The sequence below is a fragment of the Panthera onca genome, chromosome E2 (assembly GCF_046562875.1).
Source record: "Panthera onca isolate mPanOnc1 chromosome E2, mPanOnc1 haplotype 2, whole genome shotgun sequence".
NCBI classification, from domain to species: domain Eukaryota; kingdom Metazoa; phylum Chordata; class Mammalia; order Carnivora; family Felidae; genus Panthera; species Panthera onca.
Window position 1 is genome coordinate 4,773,556 of NC_138353.1, and position 19,826 is coordinate 4,793,381.

Below are 19,826 nucleotides of genomic sequence, written 5' to 3' on the forward strand. Positions count from 1 at the left end.
GGACCCTGGGTGACTAAAGGGTACCACCTCCAGGTACCTCCCTGCATTGGAAAGAGTTCTTCAATTTTATTTTCATAGGTCTTAGCTTACTCTCTGAGGATGATGGCTTCATCATGTTTTACTTATATTCCCACCCATCATCCCAACACTACAGGTCTGAATACCTACAGACTTACATCTCTCTCATCTCAACTAAGCAGCTAGTGAGGACACTCTCACCACAACACAGGCACAGAAGAATGTTTGTGATGTCTACAAATCTGGCACCAAAAACAAACAAACATAGCACCGGAGATATGGTGACAACTGGGAAATAAAGCAAGTAGAAGTTATGTTTCTATATGCATTCTCAGTTGTGCAACCTGGGACAGGTGTTTCCTCCACACGCAGAATCCACTATGCTAATTCTTTACCTTGTATATTTTCTATGTCTCATCTGGGCTACATTATCACTGCTATTGGAATTTGTTTCTCCTACTTATGGGGTATCTATTACACACCCAGTACTAGCATATGTGCATGTTTGCTTCATATGCACATGAAAACAACACCCACCCCCCAATGACTGGAGGCTAGCTGTCTTAGCTGCCATGATGGCATGCTTTAGAGCCCCGGCTAAGTCCAGATTTTGCCAAACTAAAGCAGGTTTAAGCATGCTTTGTGCCTTCTGTAGGGGACACAGAGGGGAAAGCACTGGGAGAAAGCAGACCCGGTTGGTCACAGGGGCAGATTAAAACGGTCTTATCAAAAGTTACATTATCTTGTGAGTCTGTAGGGTGTTGTCTAGGGAATGTACTAGTGAGAGGGGCTGGTGTCAGTCAAGACCCTGTAAAACTCCTGGCTAGGGGCACCTGGATGCCTCAGTAGGTTAAGCATGTGGCTCTTGATCCCACAGTTAATGGGTCTGAAGCTTGTGTCTGGCTGTGTGCTGACAGCAGAGTTGCTTGGGATTCTCTCCCCACTACTTCGCCCCTCCCATGCTTATGCTCTGTCTCAGAATAAATAAACTTAAAAACAAATGGACTGGCTGTGCAAAATGAATGCCAAATAGCGTTTCACGGGGGACCTTAGGTAAAAGGTCAGCAGTACCCCTCTAGACTCCATAATATATCCATAATAATATCACAGTATTCACAAAGAGGAGAAAATGGTATCATGGATAAACGAGAGGAAAAATAATGGCACATTATGTAAATCCTAAGGCCGCGGAGAAAACGGATTACTGGGTATGTTATGCCGTTGTGTTAGGAAAAGAGTTATAGATTCCATCAGTTACCTACAACCTTAAATACAAGAGGATGTGGTAACATTGCTGGTTGGATCACACTTCATTCATTACACATCCATGTTAACACATTAAAAACAATTATGTTTTATTAATTAAAATATATTAAGTTCACACAGACCAATTTATGCCTTTCAAATCCACTCGACTCAACAAATCGTTCAAAATATAGAATACAAGTGGTAAAAAAGCATTCATGTGTTGGCACAATGACATGGGAGTAGTGATTTCCATAAATATCAGGCAGGACGTAATTGTTGAGAGATGTGGATGTACAATTTATGCCATTTGGGGGAAGAGTTAGCTAGGCTCTGGCTGCCATCTGTGAAGATGTCTTCAATGCAGCCACATCAACTCATGTGCTCTGACTACTGCTCTTATAAAGATCTATCAGTTCACTGGACTGCCACCTCTTTGCCTTTAAGACCTTATCATAAAACATTTCCTTTCTAATATGCAGGAAGTGTTTAGAGTTAATAAATGGACAATGGTGTTCTCAACACCTGTCTCAGGACAACTTACATCAATGGTATAACCACAAACAGCATCTCCATTTAGATTTGTTTCAGATGTTGTGCATCATACTGTCCTTTATCATCTGTGGAAAATTAGACATGCCTGGGTCCCACCTAATGAAGAAGGGCATCTCATACCTTTGATGCAACAACAGTCAGCCACATGGTTTCACACACCCACTAGGAAGAAATGAATATTCTGAAGTCATTTGAGAGTAGGAATACATTAATACTTGCTACTTACAAATCCCAAATAGGGTCAATGTAAAAAAAAAAAAAAAAGCACATTTTGAAATTAAGTATACCTATGCAAAAACCTATCCCCTAGATCTTTTGAACCAGAATAGCATATATGTTTTCCAAGTGTCTAACTCTGTATTATTCCTTAAGTATTTTGAAGCAATGTCTGAATAGAGTGACTGGTGTACTCCTTTCTACTTGATTTCTGTAACATTGACATTTGATGTTCAATGAAATACTTTTGTAAATCTACCTTTCCAGTTACTTTCTTATATGCAGTCTCTTGTGTTTCCTAAAGTGTACATTTAAAATGAGGGTCTTTGTTCATTCATGACATTTCTAGGGTTTGCATGTAGGGTGCATTTTGTGATAGTGAGCGAAGATTGAATTGCAGGTAAGGTGTGGCCACTTTCCATATCACAGTTTGGCTCCTTTGTGATAGCTAGAAGGTGGAGTAAGATGTGACTTGCAGGAAGAGCTTGCACATTCTTTACATTTGCATGGCTACTCTCCAATAGGAATTCTCTGATTTCCCGTAAGGCCTGGGCACCACTTATAGGGACTGACTTACATTCTTTTTACATTATCAGGTTTCTCTCCAATGTGAATTCTGTGATGTGGAGTAAGTATTGAGGGCTGGCTAATGGCCTTGCCACATTCCTTCCATTGGTAAGGTTTCTCTCCAGTATGAGTTCTGAGATGGTGAGTAAGGATTGAGTGCCTGGTAAAGGCCTTGCCACATTCCGTACATTGGTAAGGTTTCTCTCCAGTATGAATTCTGAGATGTTGAGTAAGGATTGAGTGCCCGGTAAAGGTCTTGCCACATTCCTTACATTTGTAAGGTTTCTCTCCAGTATGAATTCTGTGATGTTGAATAAGGTTTGAGTGCTGGCTAAAGGCCTTGCCACATTCCTTATATTTGTAAAGTTTCTCTCCACTATGAATTCTGAGATGGTGAATAAGAATTGAGTGCCTGGTAAAGACATTGCCACATTGTTGACATTTGTCAAGTCTTTCTCTATTATGGATTTGCTCGGTACTATTTAGTTATGAGCAGTCCTTAAAGGCTTTACCACACTCTTTACATTTGTATGATTTTTCTCCAGCATGCATTTGTTGATGTTGAGATCGTGTTGACTGTCAATGAAAGACTATGCCACAGTCCTTACACATGTACCTTTTCTCTCCAGTACCAATTGTCTCATGTGTATTTAGTCTTGGTGACTGACTAAACACACTTCCAGATTTATAACATCTGTATGGGTGTTTCCCCTCACACATCGTCTGATGATCACCATCAGAAGACTGCTTGAGATCTTTTCCACATTCATTATATTTATAAGGATTTTCTCTCATATGTGTACTCTTCTGTATAATACATTTAGATCTTTGAGAAAAGACTTCCTTACCTCTATTACATTCAAAATGGTTGTCTGGCAAATGAGTACGCAGACATTTGTTAACATTTGAGCCCTGGTTAAATGTTTTCTCAGATTCACTGCAAGGAGCAATTCTATGTCCATTGAAAATACTCTCATAGTTTTGTAGGGTTGACTTCTTTGTGTCTTGCCCCTCAAATTGACACCCCTTAACACTTTCTTCTTTATTTTTAAATCTATAGTTTTCAGAAAGGTCATTCCAATCCTATTTTCAAATTGGTTCAAGTACTTATTTCCCACCTGAATGAGGTAACTTCCCAGATTTTCCAAGTTTTCTTTCGACAAATAAATATGTTTGAATCTTTGACGTGAGTTTTTGGTGATGGAAACACATTGCTTTGTAGAAGTAGCTAACTTACAAGGGGAGGTTTTGCAAAATGCTTTATATCCTTCACCATATGGGGCAGTGAGATTCTTCTCATGGGCAGATGTCTCCATTTGGAAATGTCCATCATGATATGTTTGATGTCCTTCACTCTCCCCATCGTTGTCCCAGTCTATCATTAAGTGTAAATTCTCATGGGTACTATGTTCACCCATTGACACTTTTTGGAGAGAAGGTTCTAAGCACGGCTTTGGCGGGAAATTCTGGGTGCATTGTGAAGATACAGCTGAAAGATATCAAATAACAGAAAAGTAAAATCATCCCACTTACTACTCTCAGATGAATATACTGAAGACTTCTATTGTGCAACCTTAGAATCAATCAGAAAACGTCAGCCAAATGTTTGAGAATGAATCATCAGGACTTCATTTCTCCATGGACACATAACCTTGCACACAAGACACTGACCATATAGCCGAATAGATAATTCTGTAGTATTGTCATGCTATCCTGAAAATCATTTTCCTATACCTTGAATAATCAAGAAAAGTACCACATGAGCCCAAAATCACCACAGAAGGAAACTTAAACATAAAACTGAAATCCTTAAGACAGGATACAGTAAAACTAAGACCATATCAACCATAGGAAGTGTTGGCATTCAGAAAAGATGAACAAAATTGATAGACCTTTCAATCAAGTCAGAATGAAAGAGAAAAGACCAACTAAATGCAGCAGTGAAGTGAAAGTAGACACATTATAACTGACATGACTGAAATAAAAATAATTATGAGAGGCAATAGAGGATACTTATATGCCCACAAATATATACCAAGAGATGAGAATGAATTCAAAAAATGGTAGAAGGACCTGTACTCCATCCTGAAAAAAAAAAATCACTACCGCTGACAACTATGTAGACTTAAAGAGTAATAAAAAACATGCAAAACAAATGAAAAACAAAAAAATCAAACTAACTCCAAATAAGGAAAAGTCCTATGTCCGATGAATTCATTGGAGAATTCAAACAAACAGCTCATGAGAAAGTACTTTAAATCTCTTCAAGTATTTCCAAGGAGTGAAAAGAGAAAATATGAAAATACTCTGTGGTACCAGCATTGCCAGGTTACTGAATCAAAGGAATACACTACTCTAAAGAAGGCTACAAACTCAAAAAAAAAAAAAAAAAAAAAAAAAAAAAATCTCTGTTCACAGATGATATGATCTTTAGAAAACTCTAAAGAATCCTTATTTTTATTTTATATTATTTTGGTCATTGTTTGTTTCATTTCTGGTAGGTTTTTCACTACTTTCGATTTTCCTATTTTTTAAGGTTTTAAATTTTAAAAATTTATTTTTTAAATAAATGCTTCAAATAATGAAAACATTGAAGTCAACAACATTACACCAAAAGGATCGAGAATAGGAAGACTCTTAGCTGAAATTTAGTAGGAGAAGAAATAACAAATGGAAATCTGAAATCATTTTATTTAGAAAGATAAATCAGAACTAAATAAAATAGAGACCAGAATAAAAAATAACATAACCTTGAAAGTAATGTCCAGTTTAACCAGAAAAATAACAAATTGATAATGCTTCAACTATATAAACAATTGTATCCTAACAAGTAACTTAGAAAAGAAATCCTCTGGGGCTCTTGGGTGGCTCAGTCAGTTGGTCACCCAACTTCAGCTCAGGTCCTGATCACAGGGTTAGTGAGTTTGACCCATGGGTCAGGCACTGTGTTCAGAGCTCAGAGTCTAGAGCCTGCTTCTGATTCTGTGTCTCCCTCTTTCTCTGCACCTTCTCTGCCTGCTCTACTCTCTCTTTCTCTCAGAAATAAATGAACATTAAAAAAAAAATCCACTTAATTCCTAAAAATGTTACTAAGATTAAATTGTGAACCTTAAACCCACAAATTTAGAAATCTTCTTATAGGTAAAAGAAGAATGAAAGTTGAATTCAGAATCAAAAATCTCTCAGCACAGAAAAGCCCAAGATCACATGCATTCCATGGTCAATTCTAACTGACATTTAAAAAAATAATAACTAAAGGTAATCTTTTCAAAATCCTATAAAGCGTGGAAGATCAGGAACACATTCCAAACTATCCTGTGAGGCCAGCATTACTATGACACCAAGCAGGATAAACACAATAGAAGAACAAAAAAGTCTTGTTTGTCTGATAGAAGTATTGCCACTCTGACTTTCTTTTGACATCCGTTGCATGCTATGTGTTTCTTCATTTCCTCATTGTCAATCTGCAGGTGAGTTATGTCTGAATGAGTCTCCTAGAGGAAACATATATTTTTTTGTTTTTATCCATTTTGCTACTCCTGGATCTGGAAGTCTGTTTCCTTCCAGGATTACCAAGATTTCTGCTATTATTTCTTTTTTTTTCAATATATGAAATTTATTGTCAAATTGGTTTCCATACAACACCCAGTGCTCATCCCAAAAGGTGCCCTCCTCAATACCCATCACCCACCCTCCCCTCCCTCCCACCCCCCATCAACCCTCAGTTTGTTCTCAGTTTTTAAGAGTCTCTTATGCTTTGGCTCTCTCCCACTCTAACCTCTTTTTTTTTTTTCCTTCCCCTCCCCCATGGGTTTCTGTTACGTTTCTCAGGATCCACATAAGAGTGAAAACATATGGTATCTGTCTTTCTCTGTATGGCTTATTTCACTTAGCATCACACTCTCCAGTTCCATCCACGTTGCTACAAAGGGCCATATTTTGTTCTTTCTCATTGCCATGTAGTACTCCATTGTGTATATAAACCACTATTTCTTTATCCATTCATCAGTTGATGGACATTTAGGCTCTTTGCACAATTTGGCTATTGTTGAGAGTGCTGCTATAAACATTGGGGTACAAGTGCCCCTATGCATCAGTACTCCTGTATCCCTTGGGTAAATTCCTAGCAGTGCTATTGCTGGGTCATAGGGTAGGTCTATTTTTAATTTTCTGAGGAACCTCCACAGTGTTTCCCAGAGTGGCTGCACCAGTTTGCATTCCCACCAACAGTGCAATAGGGTTCCCGTTTCTCCACATCCTCTCCAGCACCTATAGTCTCCTGATTTGTTCATTTTGGCCACTCTGACTGGCGTGAGGTGATATCTGAGTGTGGTTTTGATTTGTATTTCCCTGATAAGGAGCGATGTTGAGCATCTTTTCATGTGCCTGTTGGGCATCTGGATGTCTCCTTAAAGAAGTGTCTATTCATGTTTTCTGCCCATTTCTTCACTGGGTTATTTGTTTTTCAGGTGTGGAGTTTGGTGAGCTCTTTATAGATTTTGGATACTAGCCCTTTGTCCGATATGCCATTTGCAAATATCTTTGTCCCATTTCGTTGGTTGCCTTTTAGTTTTGTTGGTTGTTTCCTTTGCTGTGCAGAAGCTTTTTATCTTCATAAGGTCCCAGTAGTTCATTTTTGCTTTTAATTCCCTTGCCTTTGGGGATGTGTCGAGTAAGAGATTGCTTCGGCTGAGGTCAGAGAGGTCTTTTCCTGCTTTCTCCTCTAGGGTTTTGATGGTTGCCTGTCTCACATTCAGGTCCTTTATCCATTTTGAGTTTATTTTTGTGAATGGTGTGAGAAAGTGGTCTAGTTTCAACCTTCTGCATGTTGCTGTCCAGTTCTCCCAGCACCATTTGTTAAAGAGACTGCCTTTTTTCCATTGGATGTTCGTTCCTGCTTTGTCAAAGATGAGTTGGCCATACGTTTGTGGGTCTAGTTCTGGGGTTTCTATTCTATTCCATTGGTCTATGTGTCTGTTTTTGTGCCAATACCATGCTGTCTTGATGATGACAGCTTTGTAGTAGAGGCTAAAGTCTGGGATTGTGATGCCTCCTGCTTTGGTCTTCTTCTTCAAAATTACTTTGGCTATTCGGGGCCTTTTGTGGTTCCATATGAATTTTAGGATTGCTTGTTCTCGTTTTGAAAAGAATGCTGGTGCAATTTTGATTGGGATTGCATTGAACGTGTAGATAGCTTTGGGTAGTATTGACATTTTGACAATATTTATTCTTCCAATCCATGATCAGGGAATGTCTTTCCATTTCTTTATATCTTCTTCAATTACCTTCATAAGCTTTCTATAGTTTTCAGCATACAGATCTTTTACATCTTTGGTTAGATTTATTCCTAGGTATTTTATGCTTCTTGGTGCAATTGTGAATGGGATCAGTTTCTTTATTTGTCTTCCTGTTGCTTCATTGTTAGTATATAAGAATGCAACTGATTTCTGTACATTGATTTTGTATCCTGCAACTTTGCTGAATTCATGTATCAGTTCTAGCAGTCTTTTGGTGGAGTCTATCGGATTTTCCATGTATAGTATCATGTCATCTGAAAAAAGTGAAAGCTTAACTTCATCTTTGCCAATTTTGATGCCTTTGATTTCCTTTTGTTGTCTGATTGCTGATGCTAGAACTTCCAACACTATGTAGGTCAGCATGAATTTCCCATCATAAAAGAGACCCTCGTGTCTGTGAGACAATAGTCAAAACATTTTGCATGACATAAGCAATAAAGCCATAGCATGAGATGATCTATGAGTAAAACTAATAAAATATGGCATGCAGGGGCGCCTGGGTGGCTCAGTCGATTGAGCATCCGACTTTGGCCTAGGTCATGACCTCGCCATTTGTGAGTTTGAGCCCCGCATCTGGCTCTGTGGTGACAGCTCCGAGCCTGGAACCTGCTTCAGATTCTGTGCCTCACTCTCTCTCTCTCTGCCCCTCCCCTGCTCACGCTCTGTCTCAAAAGTAAATAAACATTAAAAAAAATTAAAAAATTAATAGAATATGCCATGCAAAAAAAAAAACCCTCAGATATGGTCAATAGAAACAAAGAGAATAATTATCCTTCCCAGATATCCATTACCCCTTGATCCTTTCAGGCATCTCCAAAATATAGCTGACCATTCAATAATAAGGGTCTAAACAGTGTGCATCCATTTATACAGAGATTATTTTAAATATAAATCCAATGAACTACTGTAAATATGTTTTCATTATAGGTTCCTTAATCTTTTGTTTTCTCAAGCTTACTTAATTGTAACAATACCACTTATAATACAGACAACAAAGAAAAGAATGGGATGATTCACCAGCAATGTTCTATGTAAGGCTTCAGGTCAACACTAAGCTATTTCCATGGAAAAGTAGGTATGGTTTTAAGCTCTGGAGACTCAAGAGATACCCACATATTTTCCATTGGGGGGAGGGGGGTTAGGGCCCGATACGCCCACACTGATGTAAGTGTTCTCGGTGTTTAAACTTTGGGTTTTACTCTAAATAAACACTCTGATTTAGAATCATATGTGAAAAGTGGTATTGACTTATTGCTTCCTGCTGTGAATTCTCTGACTTTCTTAGATTTACCTTTTCATTCCATAGTTTGCCAAATGTCTACATCTGTAAAGTGTTTACCCTTTATAAAGACACTGGTATTTACTGAAGTGTATGTTAAAACCAAAAGTCCTTCCTCATTCATTACATTTCCAGAGTTTCCGTCCAGTATGTCTTCTCTGATGTTACGTAAGGGTTCAGTTCAGGTCAAGACTGCCAATATTCTTGACATTTATAAGTCATCTCCACAGGACGTATTATCTCATGTTGAATAGTTTTGCTTACAAACTAAACGCTTCACCACATCCTTTGTATTTGTAGGGTTTCATTCAGTGTGCTCTCCCTGAGGTTCAGAAAGTTTGTAGTTGGGCTTAACAATTTTGCTCATATTTAAATATTTTTATTTAGCCTTCTCCCCAATATGTATTTCCTTAGGTTGATAAGTTTTGAGTGGTAAGGACTTTGCCTCCTTGTATAAATTTGTTAGATTTCTTCCCATTATGAAATCTCTGCTGTTGAGTGAGTTTTGAAGACTAGTTAAAAGCTGTCCCAGAGTTACTACATTTTTTAAAATTCTTTTTGCAGTGTTTTAATCCATGTAGGCATGCAACTATCGTAATTTAAATGATACTGCTTAGTGCTTAGTAATTAATTGGACTGTAAGAAAAAACTCTACCACAAAATTACATCTCTAAGTGATCAGGGTCCTCAGAATCTCTACATTTTTAAGTCTTCTCTCTAGTCAGGATACGATGATGTACAAGAAGATTCGAGCTTACATAGAAGACTTTCTCACATTTCTTACTTTTATACTGGTTCTCTGGAGATGGAGTTCTCTCATGCTTATTAGCATTTCACCCTCAATTCATGCTTTCCCCACACTCATTGCTTTTGTAACTTCTGTCTCCACTATAAACACCTCAGTAATTACAGAAGCTAGAGTCCTCAACTAAAGGCCTTTGTAACAACACACACACAAATAGTTGCTCCAAATCAAATGTTGTATTGTAACTATTGAACAGTGATGTTTGGATAAAACCCTCCTGTGTTTATCAAAATCAGAGCCTTGGGAACAGGGGGATTACGTGTTGGTGGAAGAATAATGAGACCTCCAAGCAGGACTTCTCAAATCAATCACATTTAAAATTTTTATCTCCCTTTTCAAATGTGTAACTCACAGAATTGTTTCAGTCAGTGGTTAATCCAATTTTATATTTGGAATACTTTCAGTATGGGCTAGGTGACTTTTCAGAATTTCCAAATGTCCTTCCAGAGAATATGTCTCTTTAAAAACTGGATTTTTGACTTTTGCTCCAAAGACATTATTCTCCAAATATAATGAGTTAAGGTGAGGTTTTCCCCAGAAGGTTTTTTATCCTTGATCTCTTCTAGCAGTAGCATTTCATTACCAGTAATTGTGCCTGTTTGGTTATATCCCTCATAATAAACATTCTGCATTTCCCTACACCCCATCACCTTCCCCATCATCCCTTAAGTTTAAATACTCAGGGCCACAGTGTCTACTTTTTCCCATATCACTGTACCAAAGGACTCTTCTTGGTTGTCGACCAACAAGCCTAGGGTGTTATGGGAAGACACAACTAAAAGATACAAAAGAAGTCATCACACTTACTACATTGCATATATGTAAGTATGCTAATGTGCAAAAGTAATATCCATGATAGGACATCAGCAGAATGAAGAAATAGGAAGCACCAGGACTTTGCTCCTCCTTGGAGACACAAATAGACCAAAGGAGTTTTTGAGGGCTCCAGAAGTCCATTAGGAGAATACAGCACACCCAGACAAGTACAAAGGAAGAAGAGTCACAGTGAAAAGACAAAGAACGTTTAGGACACTTGCCTACAACAGCTGCCCACTCTCCATGAGAGCTGCCTGACACTCCATGACAACACAGTGACAAAAGTCTTCCCTCTGTCGAGGAGAGAAACAAATGTACGTTCAACGATCTGGTTTCTTTGCTGTCTTGAGGGACTTGTTTCTGTCATGCACGGCATGGGAAGCAGAAGGAATGAGAGCATCTTCTGGATACACTGTGGTGGCTGCTCAGACAAAAGGTGAGCATTTGTTCAAACACTGGGGAGACTACAGAGCTGAAGAATGAGAGAGGAAGGTATCATGGTCTCCAAAGAGTAACTACACTTTTTACCTTAGCAGTTACAGAAACTCAGACATGACAAATGCCCAGAACATGTGTCACTGTACCTAGAATTACTGTACTTTGTGTTCCTCTGTACAAACCAAGTCCATAATCCTGGGCCCAGAGGCTGTTATTTTCACTTTTCTGTTTTGTTTTGTTTTCATTGTTTTCGTGGGTTTTTGTTTGTTTGCTTTTTAATTCCCAAATGTCAACCAAAGATATAAAAGGATACAAAGAAATAGGATTTTGTGTTCCAATTGGAGGAACAAAATACATCTCCAAAAGTGGCCCTAAATTACAAGCACTATTAATTGACTGACAAGGCATTCAAAATAACCGTCATAAAGATGCTCATGGGGGAAGAATAAAAATAGGTAGGTAACTAAATGATAGCAGGAAAACTATTCATGACCAAAATGTAAAGCCAAGGAAACAGAACATATCACCAACAATGAACAAGAAATTGAGAGATGAAGAGTACAATTGCTGAATTTAAAAATACACTAAGGGGTCAACAACAGACTTCATCAAGTAAAAGAAAGAATCAGACAACCTAAAGTACTCTTGTGTTCAATTACCTGCTAAGAATCAAAGGACAGGGTCTAGGGACTCATGGGACACCAAGAGCCATCCAATATGTATATTAAGGGAACCCCTGAGGAGAGGGGAGGGAAAGGGGAAGAGCATTGATATGAAGAGCTCAAGTCTTGTATGTGGAAAGAAGAGACAAATGTAACAAGCGCAGTGAATTCATAGTAGGGTAAATGTCAAGACGTGAACACGGTGACACCTTATAATTAGCCTATCAAAACTCACAGGCGAGAAGAGAAATTTGAACCAGCATGGCAAAAGCCACTCATCTCGTCCAAGAGAGCTCCTGTAAGCTCAGTGGGATGATTAGCAGATCTTATAGGAAGAAGCGCACAGGCCCGTGTATTCAGGTATTGAAAGTTCAAAACATATCCACTAAGAATACCCTACCTGGCCAAACTGTTTTTCATGAATGTAGAAATGGAGACTTTCCCAAGTAAGAACCCCTCTACGTTTCCAAGTAGACCTCTCCTACAAGAAACATTAAAGGAGGTCCTTCAGGTTGAAATAATAGGATTCTAAACAATAACTAAAAACACATGAGAACATAAAGCCCTCTGCTAAATGTAAAAATTTATACAATTGGGGAGCCTGGGCGACTCAGTTGGTTAAGTGACTGACTTTGGCTCAGGTCAGGATCTCAAGGTCCATGAGTTTTGCCCCCACTTTGGGTTCTGTGCTGACAGAGCGTGGAGTCTGCTTCGGATTCTGTGTCTCTGTCTCTCTGCCTCTCCCCCATTTGCAATGTCTTTGTCTCAAAAATAAAAACTCATTAAAAATTTATAAAAAATACACAAATCTGTCATGTTGTAATGAGCGAGCACAAGTCACTTTAGTTTCTGCTACAGTATCTTTTTCAATGAGAGTATAAAAAATCAGCGGTGCCTGGGTGGTTCAGTATGGTAAGCAACAGACTTCAGCTCAGGTCATGATCTCACAGGTTGAGTTTGAGCCCCACATCAGGTTCTGTTTTGTCAGCACAGAGCCTACTTCTGATCCTCTATCCCCACCTATCTCTGCCCCTTCCCTGCCGATTGTCTCTAAATAAACAAATTTAAAAAAAAAAAGAGTACAAAAATCATCAATCTAGGTAAGTACATATTAAAAGACAGAAATTGTATTATCAGTAATTTAAGGTGGGTGCAGGGGTGGAGGTGATATGTAGAATAATTTTGTATGCAATTGAGAATATCAGTTTAAAATGTGTTTGTATACATGTTTTATGTAATCTCTATGTAACCACAGAGAAAATACTACAGAAGTTGGAAAAGTTGAAGAGAATGGTACCAAAGCATGTCATGAGTATAAGACCACAAATAAGGATAAAAAATCTAAATTTGATACAGAGGTACAGAATATGTGTGTGTGTGTAATATACACACATACATACATGAGAGAGAGAGAGAGAGAGCAGGGGAAGGGCAGAAAGAGAGAGGGAGGGAGGAAGCGAGAGAGAGAGAGAGAGAGAGAGAGAGAGAGAGAGAATCCGAAGCACGTTCCATTCTTAGCTCATAGCCTAACAAGGGACTCAATCTCATGACCCTGAGTTCATGACCTAAGCCAAAATCAAGACTCAGATCCTTAATAGATTGAGTCACCCAGGCACCCTGCAGGTATAGAATGTTGAAAAATGACTTTCAATGCACAAAAGTAATTCTCTCACGCAAGAAGAATATAAGGTCACCAATAAATACATGATGAAATTATTTATCTGTTATGATGACTCACCAAGACATTAGTTGTCTGTTATTATGACAATTCACCTAGACATGATAAAACATTTACTGACCACTAACCAAGGAAGGAAAGAAGATGAGTCCCAAAGTATGTATGGGTCATATTTATACCAAGAAATACATACATAAATTTATTGGTAAGGGGCCTGGTTGATTCATAATTGACTTAAACTCACATTGTCTTAAAATGCACTAGATGAACATTGTCATCCTGTAACAAGATACACAGGTAAATGAAACCACAACCACTTCGTGGGGAAAGTCCCATACAAAAGAAAGTACATTATTATAGAATGCAAAACCAGAATAAGACAAAATTTAACCGCAGTCTACATATAAAAAAAATAGATTAATCCTTTCAAAGGAAACCTACTATATAACTATAATTTAAACTGCAACTACGTACCCATGAAAAAGGAGCATTTGGATTGTTGGCATGTCTTCATTGACAGTAAAACAGGAAAGGTATTTTTTTTATATCAAGCATAAAATGCTTTAACGAAAAATTTTACAAATAAGCACTTAAAACCCATTAAAAATGTATTATTTTCTTAATATATTCCTCCTCTTACACAGAGTGTAAGGGTATAATCCATTGTTTAGAACCAAGCTGACTAGCACAAAACTTTCCTTTCTAAATCAACAAACACTGCCAAAGTTGGAAAATATCCTGACAATCACTTTATAAACAAATCAATATTTGGGATGAAATTCAGATACATTCTGACAAAGTAGAAGAATAATCTTGTGATTAATTTTTTTCTGAAGTAAAATTACATTTATGAACAATCCTTTTTTATATGGAATTTCTTCTTTAAATGTTTATTTATTATTGAGAGAGAGAGAGAGCACACGGGCAAAGGAGGGGCAAAGGGAGAAGGGACAGGTGATCTAGAGCAGGCTCCACAAGGACAGCAGACAGCCCATGCTAGGCTCTAATTCCCCAACTGTGAGATCATGAACTGAGCCAAATTCCAATGCCCAATTGACTGAGCCATTCAGGCACCCACTAACTCATGTCTTATATGGCACATACCCATATCATATAGAACTTTTGATTCAAAAAATTTCGAGATGTGTCTCATATACAAATTATTTCAAAGTACAAACACTTATGAAAAAGTCACAGGAACTTCCTACTAAAGTATAAAGTATTTAGTATACCTACTAAAAGTATAAAATGATGCAATTACTAGGAAATAAGGTAACCATTGAGACTTTATTATAGGCTGTGAGATCTAACTTCTAAATGTTATAGCTGCTTTATGGCATTAACATGGAAACATGCTAGGAGACACAGAGATGTGTTAAATTATTTCATCATTGAGCAATAGAACACACAGAGTGCAAATTTCAAATGTTGGTTAATACAAAGACAAGTGAAATTTTGGTGTGAAATAAAGGATTAGATTTTCTCATTTGAGGGAGGTGTTCTGTGATCTCATGAAATTACTGAGCCTCAATTGTGTACAATTAAGATAAAATCCTCTGGAACTTTGGAAAGCATAAGCCAGAAAACATGTGATCTCTGTCTCCAATGTTCCCCACATTTCTGCATCAAAACCCAATATGCCCACTACTACCTTGACACACTTGTCACAAGAAGCAAAACAGAATTCAGAAATGGCTTAGCATAGAGTTCCTCAGAAATACAGAGAGATCCTCTAGGGCTCTCACAGCAATGGAGAAGCTCTCAGATTATGGAGGTCCTCACCGGGGATGTGGTAGACCTTCAATGGAGCTGAAGGAGAATCCTTGGAGAATCAAGGAGCATGATGTGTTAGAGAACAGATGTCCCTCTGTGAGAGGGAAAGACATCAAACTAGGCTTCACAAATGAAACTCCATTCAAGGAGAGCTACCTGAACAACATTTTAAGATCTATCTTCCTCCTTCACATTTGGACCTCACCTGTGTCATGTGCTTCACTCCCACCTACCTGAGTGTGAGGCTACTGTCTCCTTTCTCTTCACACCCCACAGCTCCTCCTCTTGCTCCAAAACGATGACCAGGTCTGGTTTTGACACAATGAGACCTGTTTATCAGAAGAAAGGAATAGCAATACTGCTGGAGATTCTACCTTTCAACTCAGTATTGTACTCAGCCGACAAGAGAGGACATTGAAGAATTCTAAAAAATGATTTCTCAAACACTCTTGTGCAAGAAAGAGCCCCTTTAGAACATGCAGGAGGAGTTTCAAATATTCACATCATGACCAGCCTTCCAAATACTACCAATACAATAAGCAGTAAAAGTTGGAGTTTAAGATGTGGGCCATACTGTCTTTTGCCACTCAATGTTTAGAATTGCCATCAATCTACAGAAATGGTGATGGCATCTTAAAAAAGGGAGGCTGAAGCTGAAAAGGAAACATCATGAAGATATTTCTCTACATCTACAAATCCCCATTTCCTTCCCTTGCTGCAGGGATCTGAATCCCAGTCATACAAAGAAGAAGCTTCCAAGAGACAGTCTTCAAAGGAACGAACAAAACCCTTGCTGGGTTTGGGAAATCTAGAAGGAGATATCCTCACCCAAGAAGAGGAGGTGTCCATAGGTCTCTAACATCACATCCCTGTGCAGCTCCCGCTGACTGTGGTTCAAGCATCCCCATTCCTCCTGAGAGAATTCTATGGCCACATCCCTGAAGGTCAGGAGTCCCTGAAATAAATACAACAGTCATCCAGTGGCCATTGGCTGTGTTCATAATGCTACCTAAGATGAAAGGGAAATGAATGTCATCAGGTAGACTATAAGAACTGATGTTCACCGCTTACCTGCTTGTACCCAATGACCGTACTCCCTCATTTTACTTAACCTCTTTCTTCTACTTCTGGCAAAACACCCTGTGGACACAGTCTCCTGTCATGGAAACAGAAAACATTCAACAAAATGGAATGACCGCCCCAAGGAAGAGCTTGGGCAGGCCACGTTGAGCTTAACCCCTATGCAGATGGATGATGGAGTGAACTCAGGGAGGACAGTTCCCTTGACCTCCTTGTAATAGCAAAATCTCCACCCAAGGGGGAAAACAAACCTTGCGTAACACACAACGTATGTATGGAAGTGTCCTCTTAAGGTACGTGTGCCACCTTATGCCCAGTTCAGGTAAAATGACAAGGCTCTACTTCCTAATTGTCCACCCGAATCTTAAATAAAAGGAAATCAGGGGCGCCTGGGTGGCTCAGTCGGTTGAGCGTCCGAATTTGGCTCAGGTCATGATCTCTTGGGCCGTGGGTTCGAGCCCCGCGTCAGGCTCTGTGTTGACAGCTCAGAGCCTGGAGCCCGCTTCGGATTCTGTGTGTCCCTCTCTCCCTGCCCCTCCCCTGCTCATGCTCTGTCTCTCTCTGTCTCAAAAAAAAAAATTAAAAAAAAATTAAAAAAAAATAAATAAATAAATAAATAAAAGCAAATCGTCGCCCCAACCCCCTTACTCTGTGAGTCTCTCCTTTGGAGGTTATTCCCTCTGATCTCCTTATTGGCTGAAATCAAGCTTCCTGTGTGTGACAACCCCAGCTGCTGCACTATGACTCTATTATATTTGAGGATCAAGACACACAAATATGTCAATTTTTTTATTCTTGTTTTCATTTTCTGAAAATATAAGGCAGTAAATAAAAGGGTATTTCTGTGACAAGACTGTGGAGGAAAATAAAAATTTACTTTGGCATTTTTTTTCTTTTTGTACTTTATCATATTTTGCTGTTTTCTTTTTCTCTCCACCTGGTGATGAGACTCTTTCAGTGACACAACTTCAAGGGGACAGATGATTCATTATCCTCAAGGAAACTCCCACATTTTATCAACTCTAAAGACAGCTGCCTTAGCCTTCCTAACTCCTACTAAATTCCCAACTGACTAATCTTCACTCATAGGTAGGAACCGATTCATCAGGAAGAAGTTACAGAAGCAGAGACCTTCCACTTTAACAACCTTAAAGATGTAAGGGTCTACGTTGTTCAAGGGGGGCAATGATGAGGGACACAAAGTCAAGAGTTGTGTAGCTTCAATTAAATTTCCTTACACTTTGCAACACAATGACAGGATATGCCCTTCCTCACGTAAATCATAGCTGCTTTCATACCTTAATGTTTAATTTTTATTAAATACTTGAGACAGGCAGAGTATGACATTCCTTTATCAATGGGCTCCAAAGTGTAAGGAAATTTAATTGAAGCTACACTTCTTTTGCCTCAGTTCTCCCCACCAGAAACTACAAGCAAAGAGAAACTCAGAAGAAAGAAGTTTCCAGCTGAAATGTGATGGCTTCTGCACATCGCTCAGTAAATCTAAGATCCTTAGCAAAGGTCGGGGTTGGGGTGGGGGGGAAGGATGAACGTTACAAGGGAGAGATCTGGCAGAGAGAACCAGGCCAATTAAAGAAGTGAACACGAAGTGTAAGGAAACAAATTGCTATCAGTGCCTAAGACACACCAAAGGACACATGATCCCTGGTGTGTTCTGTTGGCCCCCAAACAGTGAATCTGATTGTCAGTCTAATTATGAGAGAATACAGTGGATTTATACAAACTTCAATCACATACACTTTCAGTAGAGGCTGCTTTGAGACAAACAGGCTTGAGCACCAGGTAGTAGAGGAGTCCACAGGGCCCACCTGGCTGAAGAGAGGCAGGCCCAGCAGGTGACCTGCCTCAAAATATGTAGAGGCCCTAACTAACAAGTGGGTACTTACAACCAGGCAGAATTACCACAGGAGGGAAAATTCCATTAAGTTACCATACATACTCATCTTCCCCCTTCAAAATCAGCCCCAAGTCACTGCTCACAGCAGGAGCCTCTCATCTGCTGTCCTGGCCACCACTCCTTTGGGGTGTTTTCATCAATCTAACATCTTATTCTGCCACAGATGAATTCTTTTCACCACTCATGCCGTTGGCTTCCACAGGATCATCGGCCCATATTTGGGAGCCCCATCTGAATGGGAGAAACACCACTTTTAGATGGCTGTTTCCCTGTCCTGTCATGTCTAGTATATTTTAAAGAGTATCTTTTTCACATTTTACAAAGCAAGACTGCTCTCTCCCTGCTTTTTTAACTTTCCAAGTTATTCAGGCCTCATATCCATTCTCTGTTTTTTTGCATTTATTATTAGGTCCAAAAAGTTTGTTTTATTATAACACAAAGAGAGGACCTGTGGGCACCAAGATCCACAGTGGGGTTGTGAAGAGTGACACTGCAGCCAGGGGAGGAAAAGGCAAAAAGGAGGTCTCCAGAAGGATTCCCATATGCTTAAGAGGATTCCTAAGATACTGGGGGCCTTGTATTTTTCATTTTCTTCATCCTGCTCTACAGAGAGGTACTAAATGGGGGAACTAAAGGGGAACAGTTCTCCTTGACTGAAATCCCAGCACCAGACCCCATCAGCAACTGGAATCTTGGACTCAACAACTTCCCTTTTGGATCTGTCCTAAAGGGAGTGTTTCCAATACTTGCAGGACTTTACCTCAAAGTGACAAGTGTTGATGTCCTAGTGAAAGCCTTGTTTGAGAATGTAGAGAAGATTCCTGTTTATAGGGGAGAAGAGTTCTAAGGACCTAACCTTGAGTATCATTCCTGAGAAGCTTGTAAAACTTTAGTGAAAACATAAGGCAGAAACACCAAACACAGAGAAACCAACATTTGTGATTTCTACATGCATGGGATTTTAGGGGGAAAAGATGACACAGCCTCCGACCTGGAACACCAGACTTACCTGAGAGCTGGCCATTTCCTCTTCTTCCCCTTGTCCTCTAGATTTCTTTCTCAGAAGGTATTTGTGGACAAATCACACATGCATCAGGAGAAAATGCCCTTAATGCACCAACAGAACATCTTCAAAAGAAAAGTACTCACTGGCAGGCGGGTTTTGGAATGCAGAAGGACAAAACTTCCTAGTTTTTTGTGTCAGGAGCTTTTCAGAAATGAAGACTATGTACTTGGAGCCCAATTCTGAATTTTTCTTCTATAGTTTCAGTGGCTTCCATCCCAAAGGCACCTGCAAATTCTGCTACAGCATAGGAACGGTGTGCTGCGCAGACCTAATCCTCCCACACTCACGTAGAGGAGACCCTGTTACCTCGCCTTGAGCAAAAGCCTGCACTCAAATCTCATAAATTAATGGGAAGCCTTGCCAACTGACTCTGGCCTCAGGGAGAATCACCTGGAGCACTTAATTAAGCCAAC

General features: G+C 39.2%; 1 protein-coding gene across 1 annotated transcript; it reads right to left on the bottom strand.

Moving 5' to 3' along the window:
- Positions 1-2,607: 2,607 nt before the first annotated feature.
- On the bottom strand, positions 2,608-19,371 carry LOC132674638 (uncharacterized). The gene is given in 5 exon segments (XM_078439239.2): positions 2,608-3,668; positions 3,671-4,090; positions 15,583-15,678; positions 16,178-16,304; positions 19,357-19,371. Coding segments are annotated over 5 exon segments (1,719 nt in total).
- Positions 19,372-19,826: the final 455 nt, after the last annotated feature.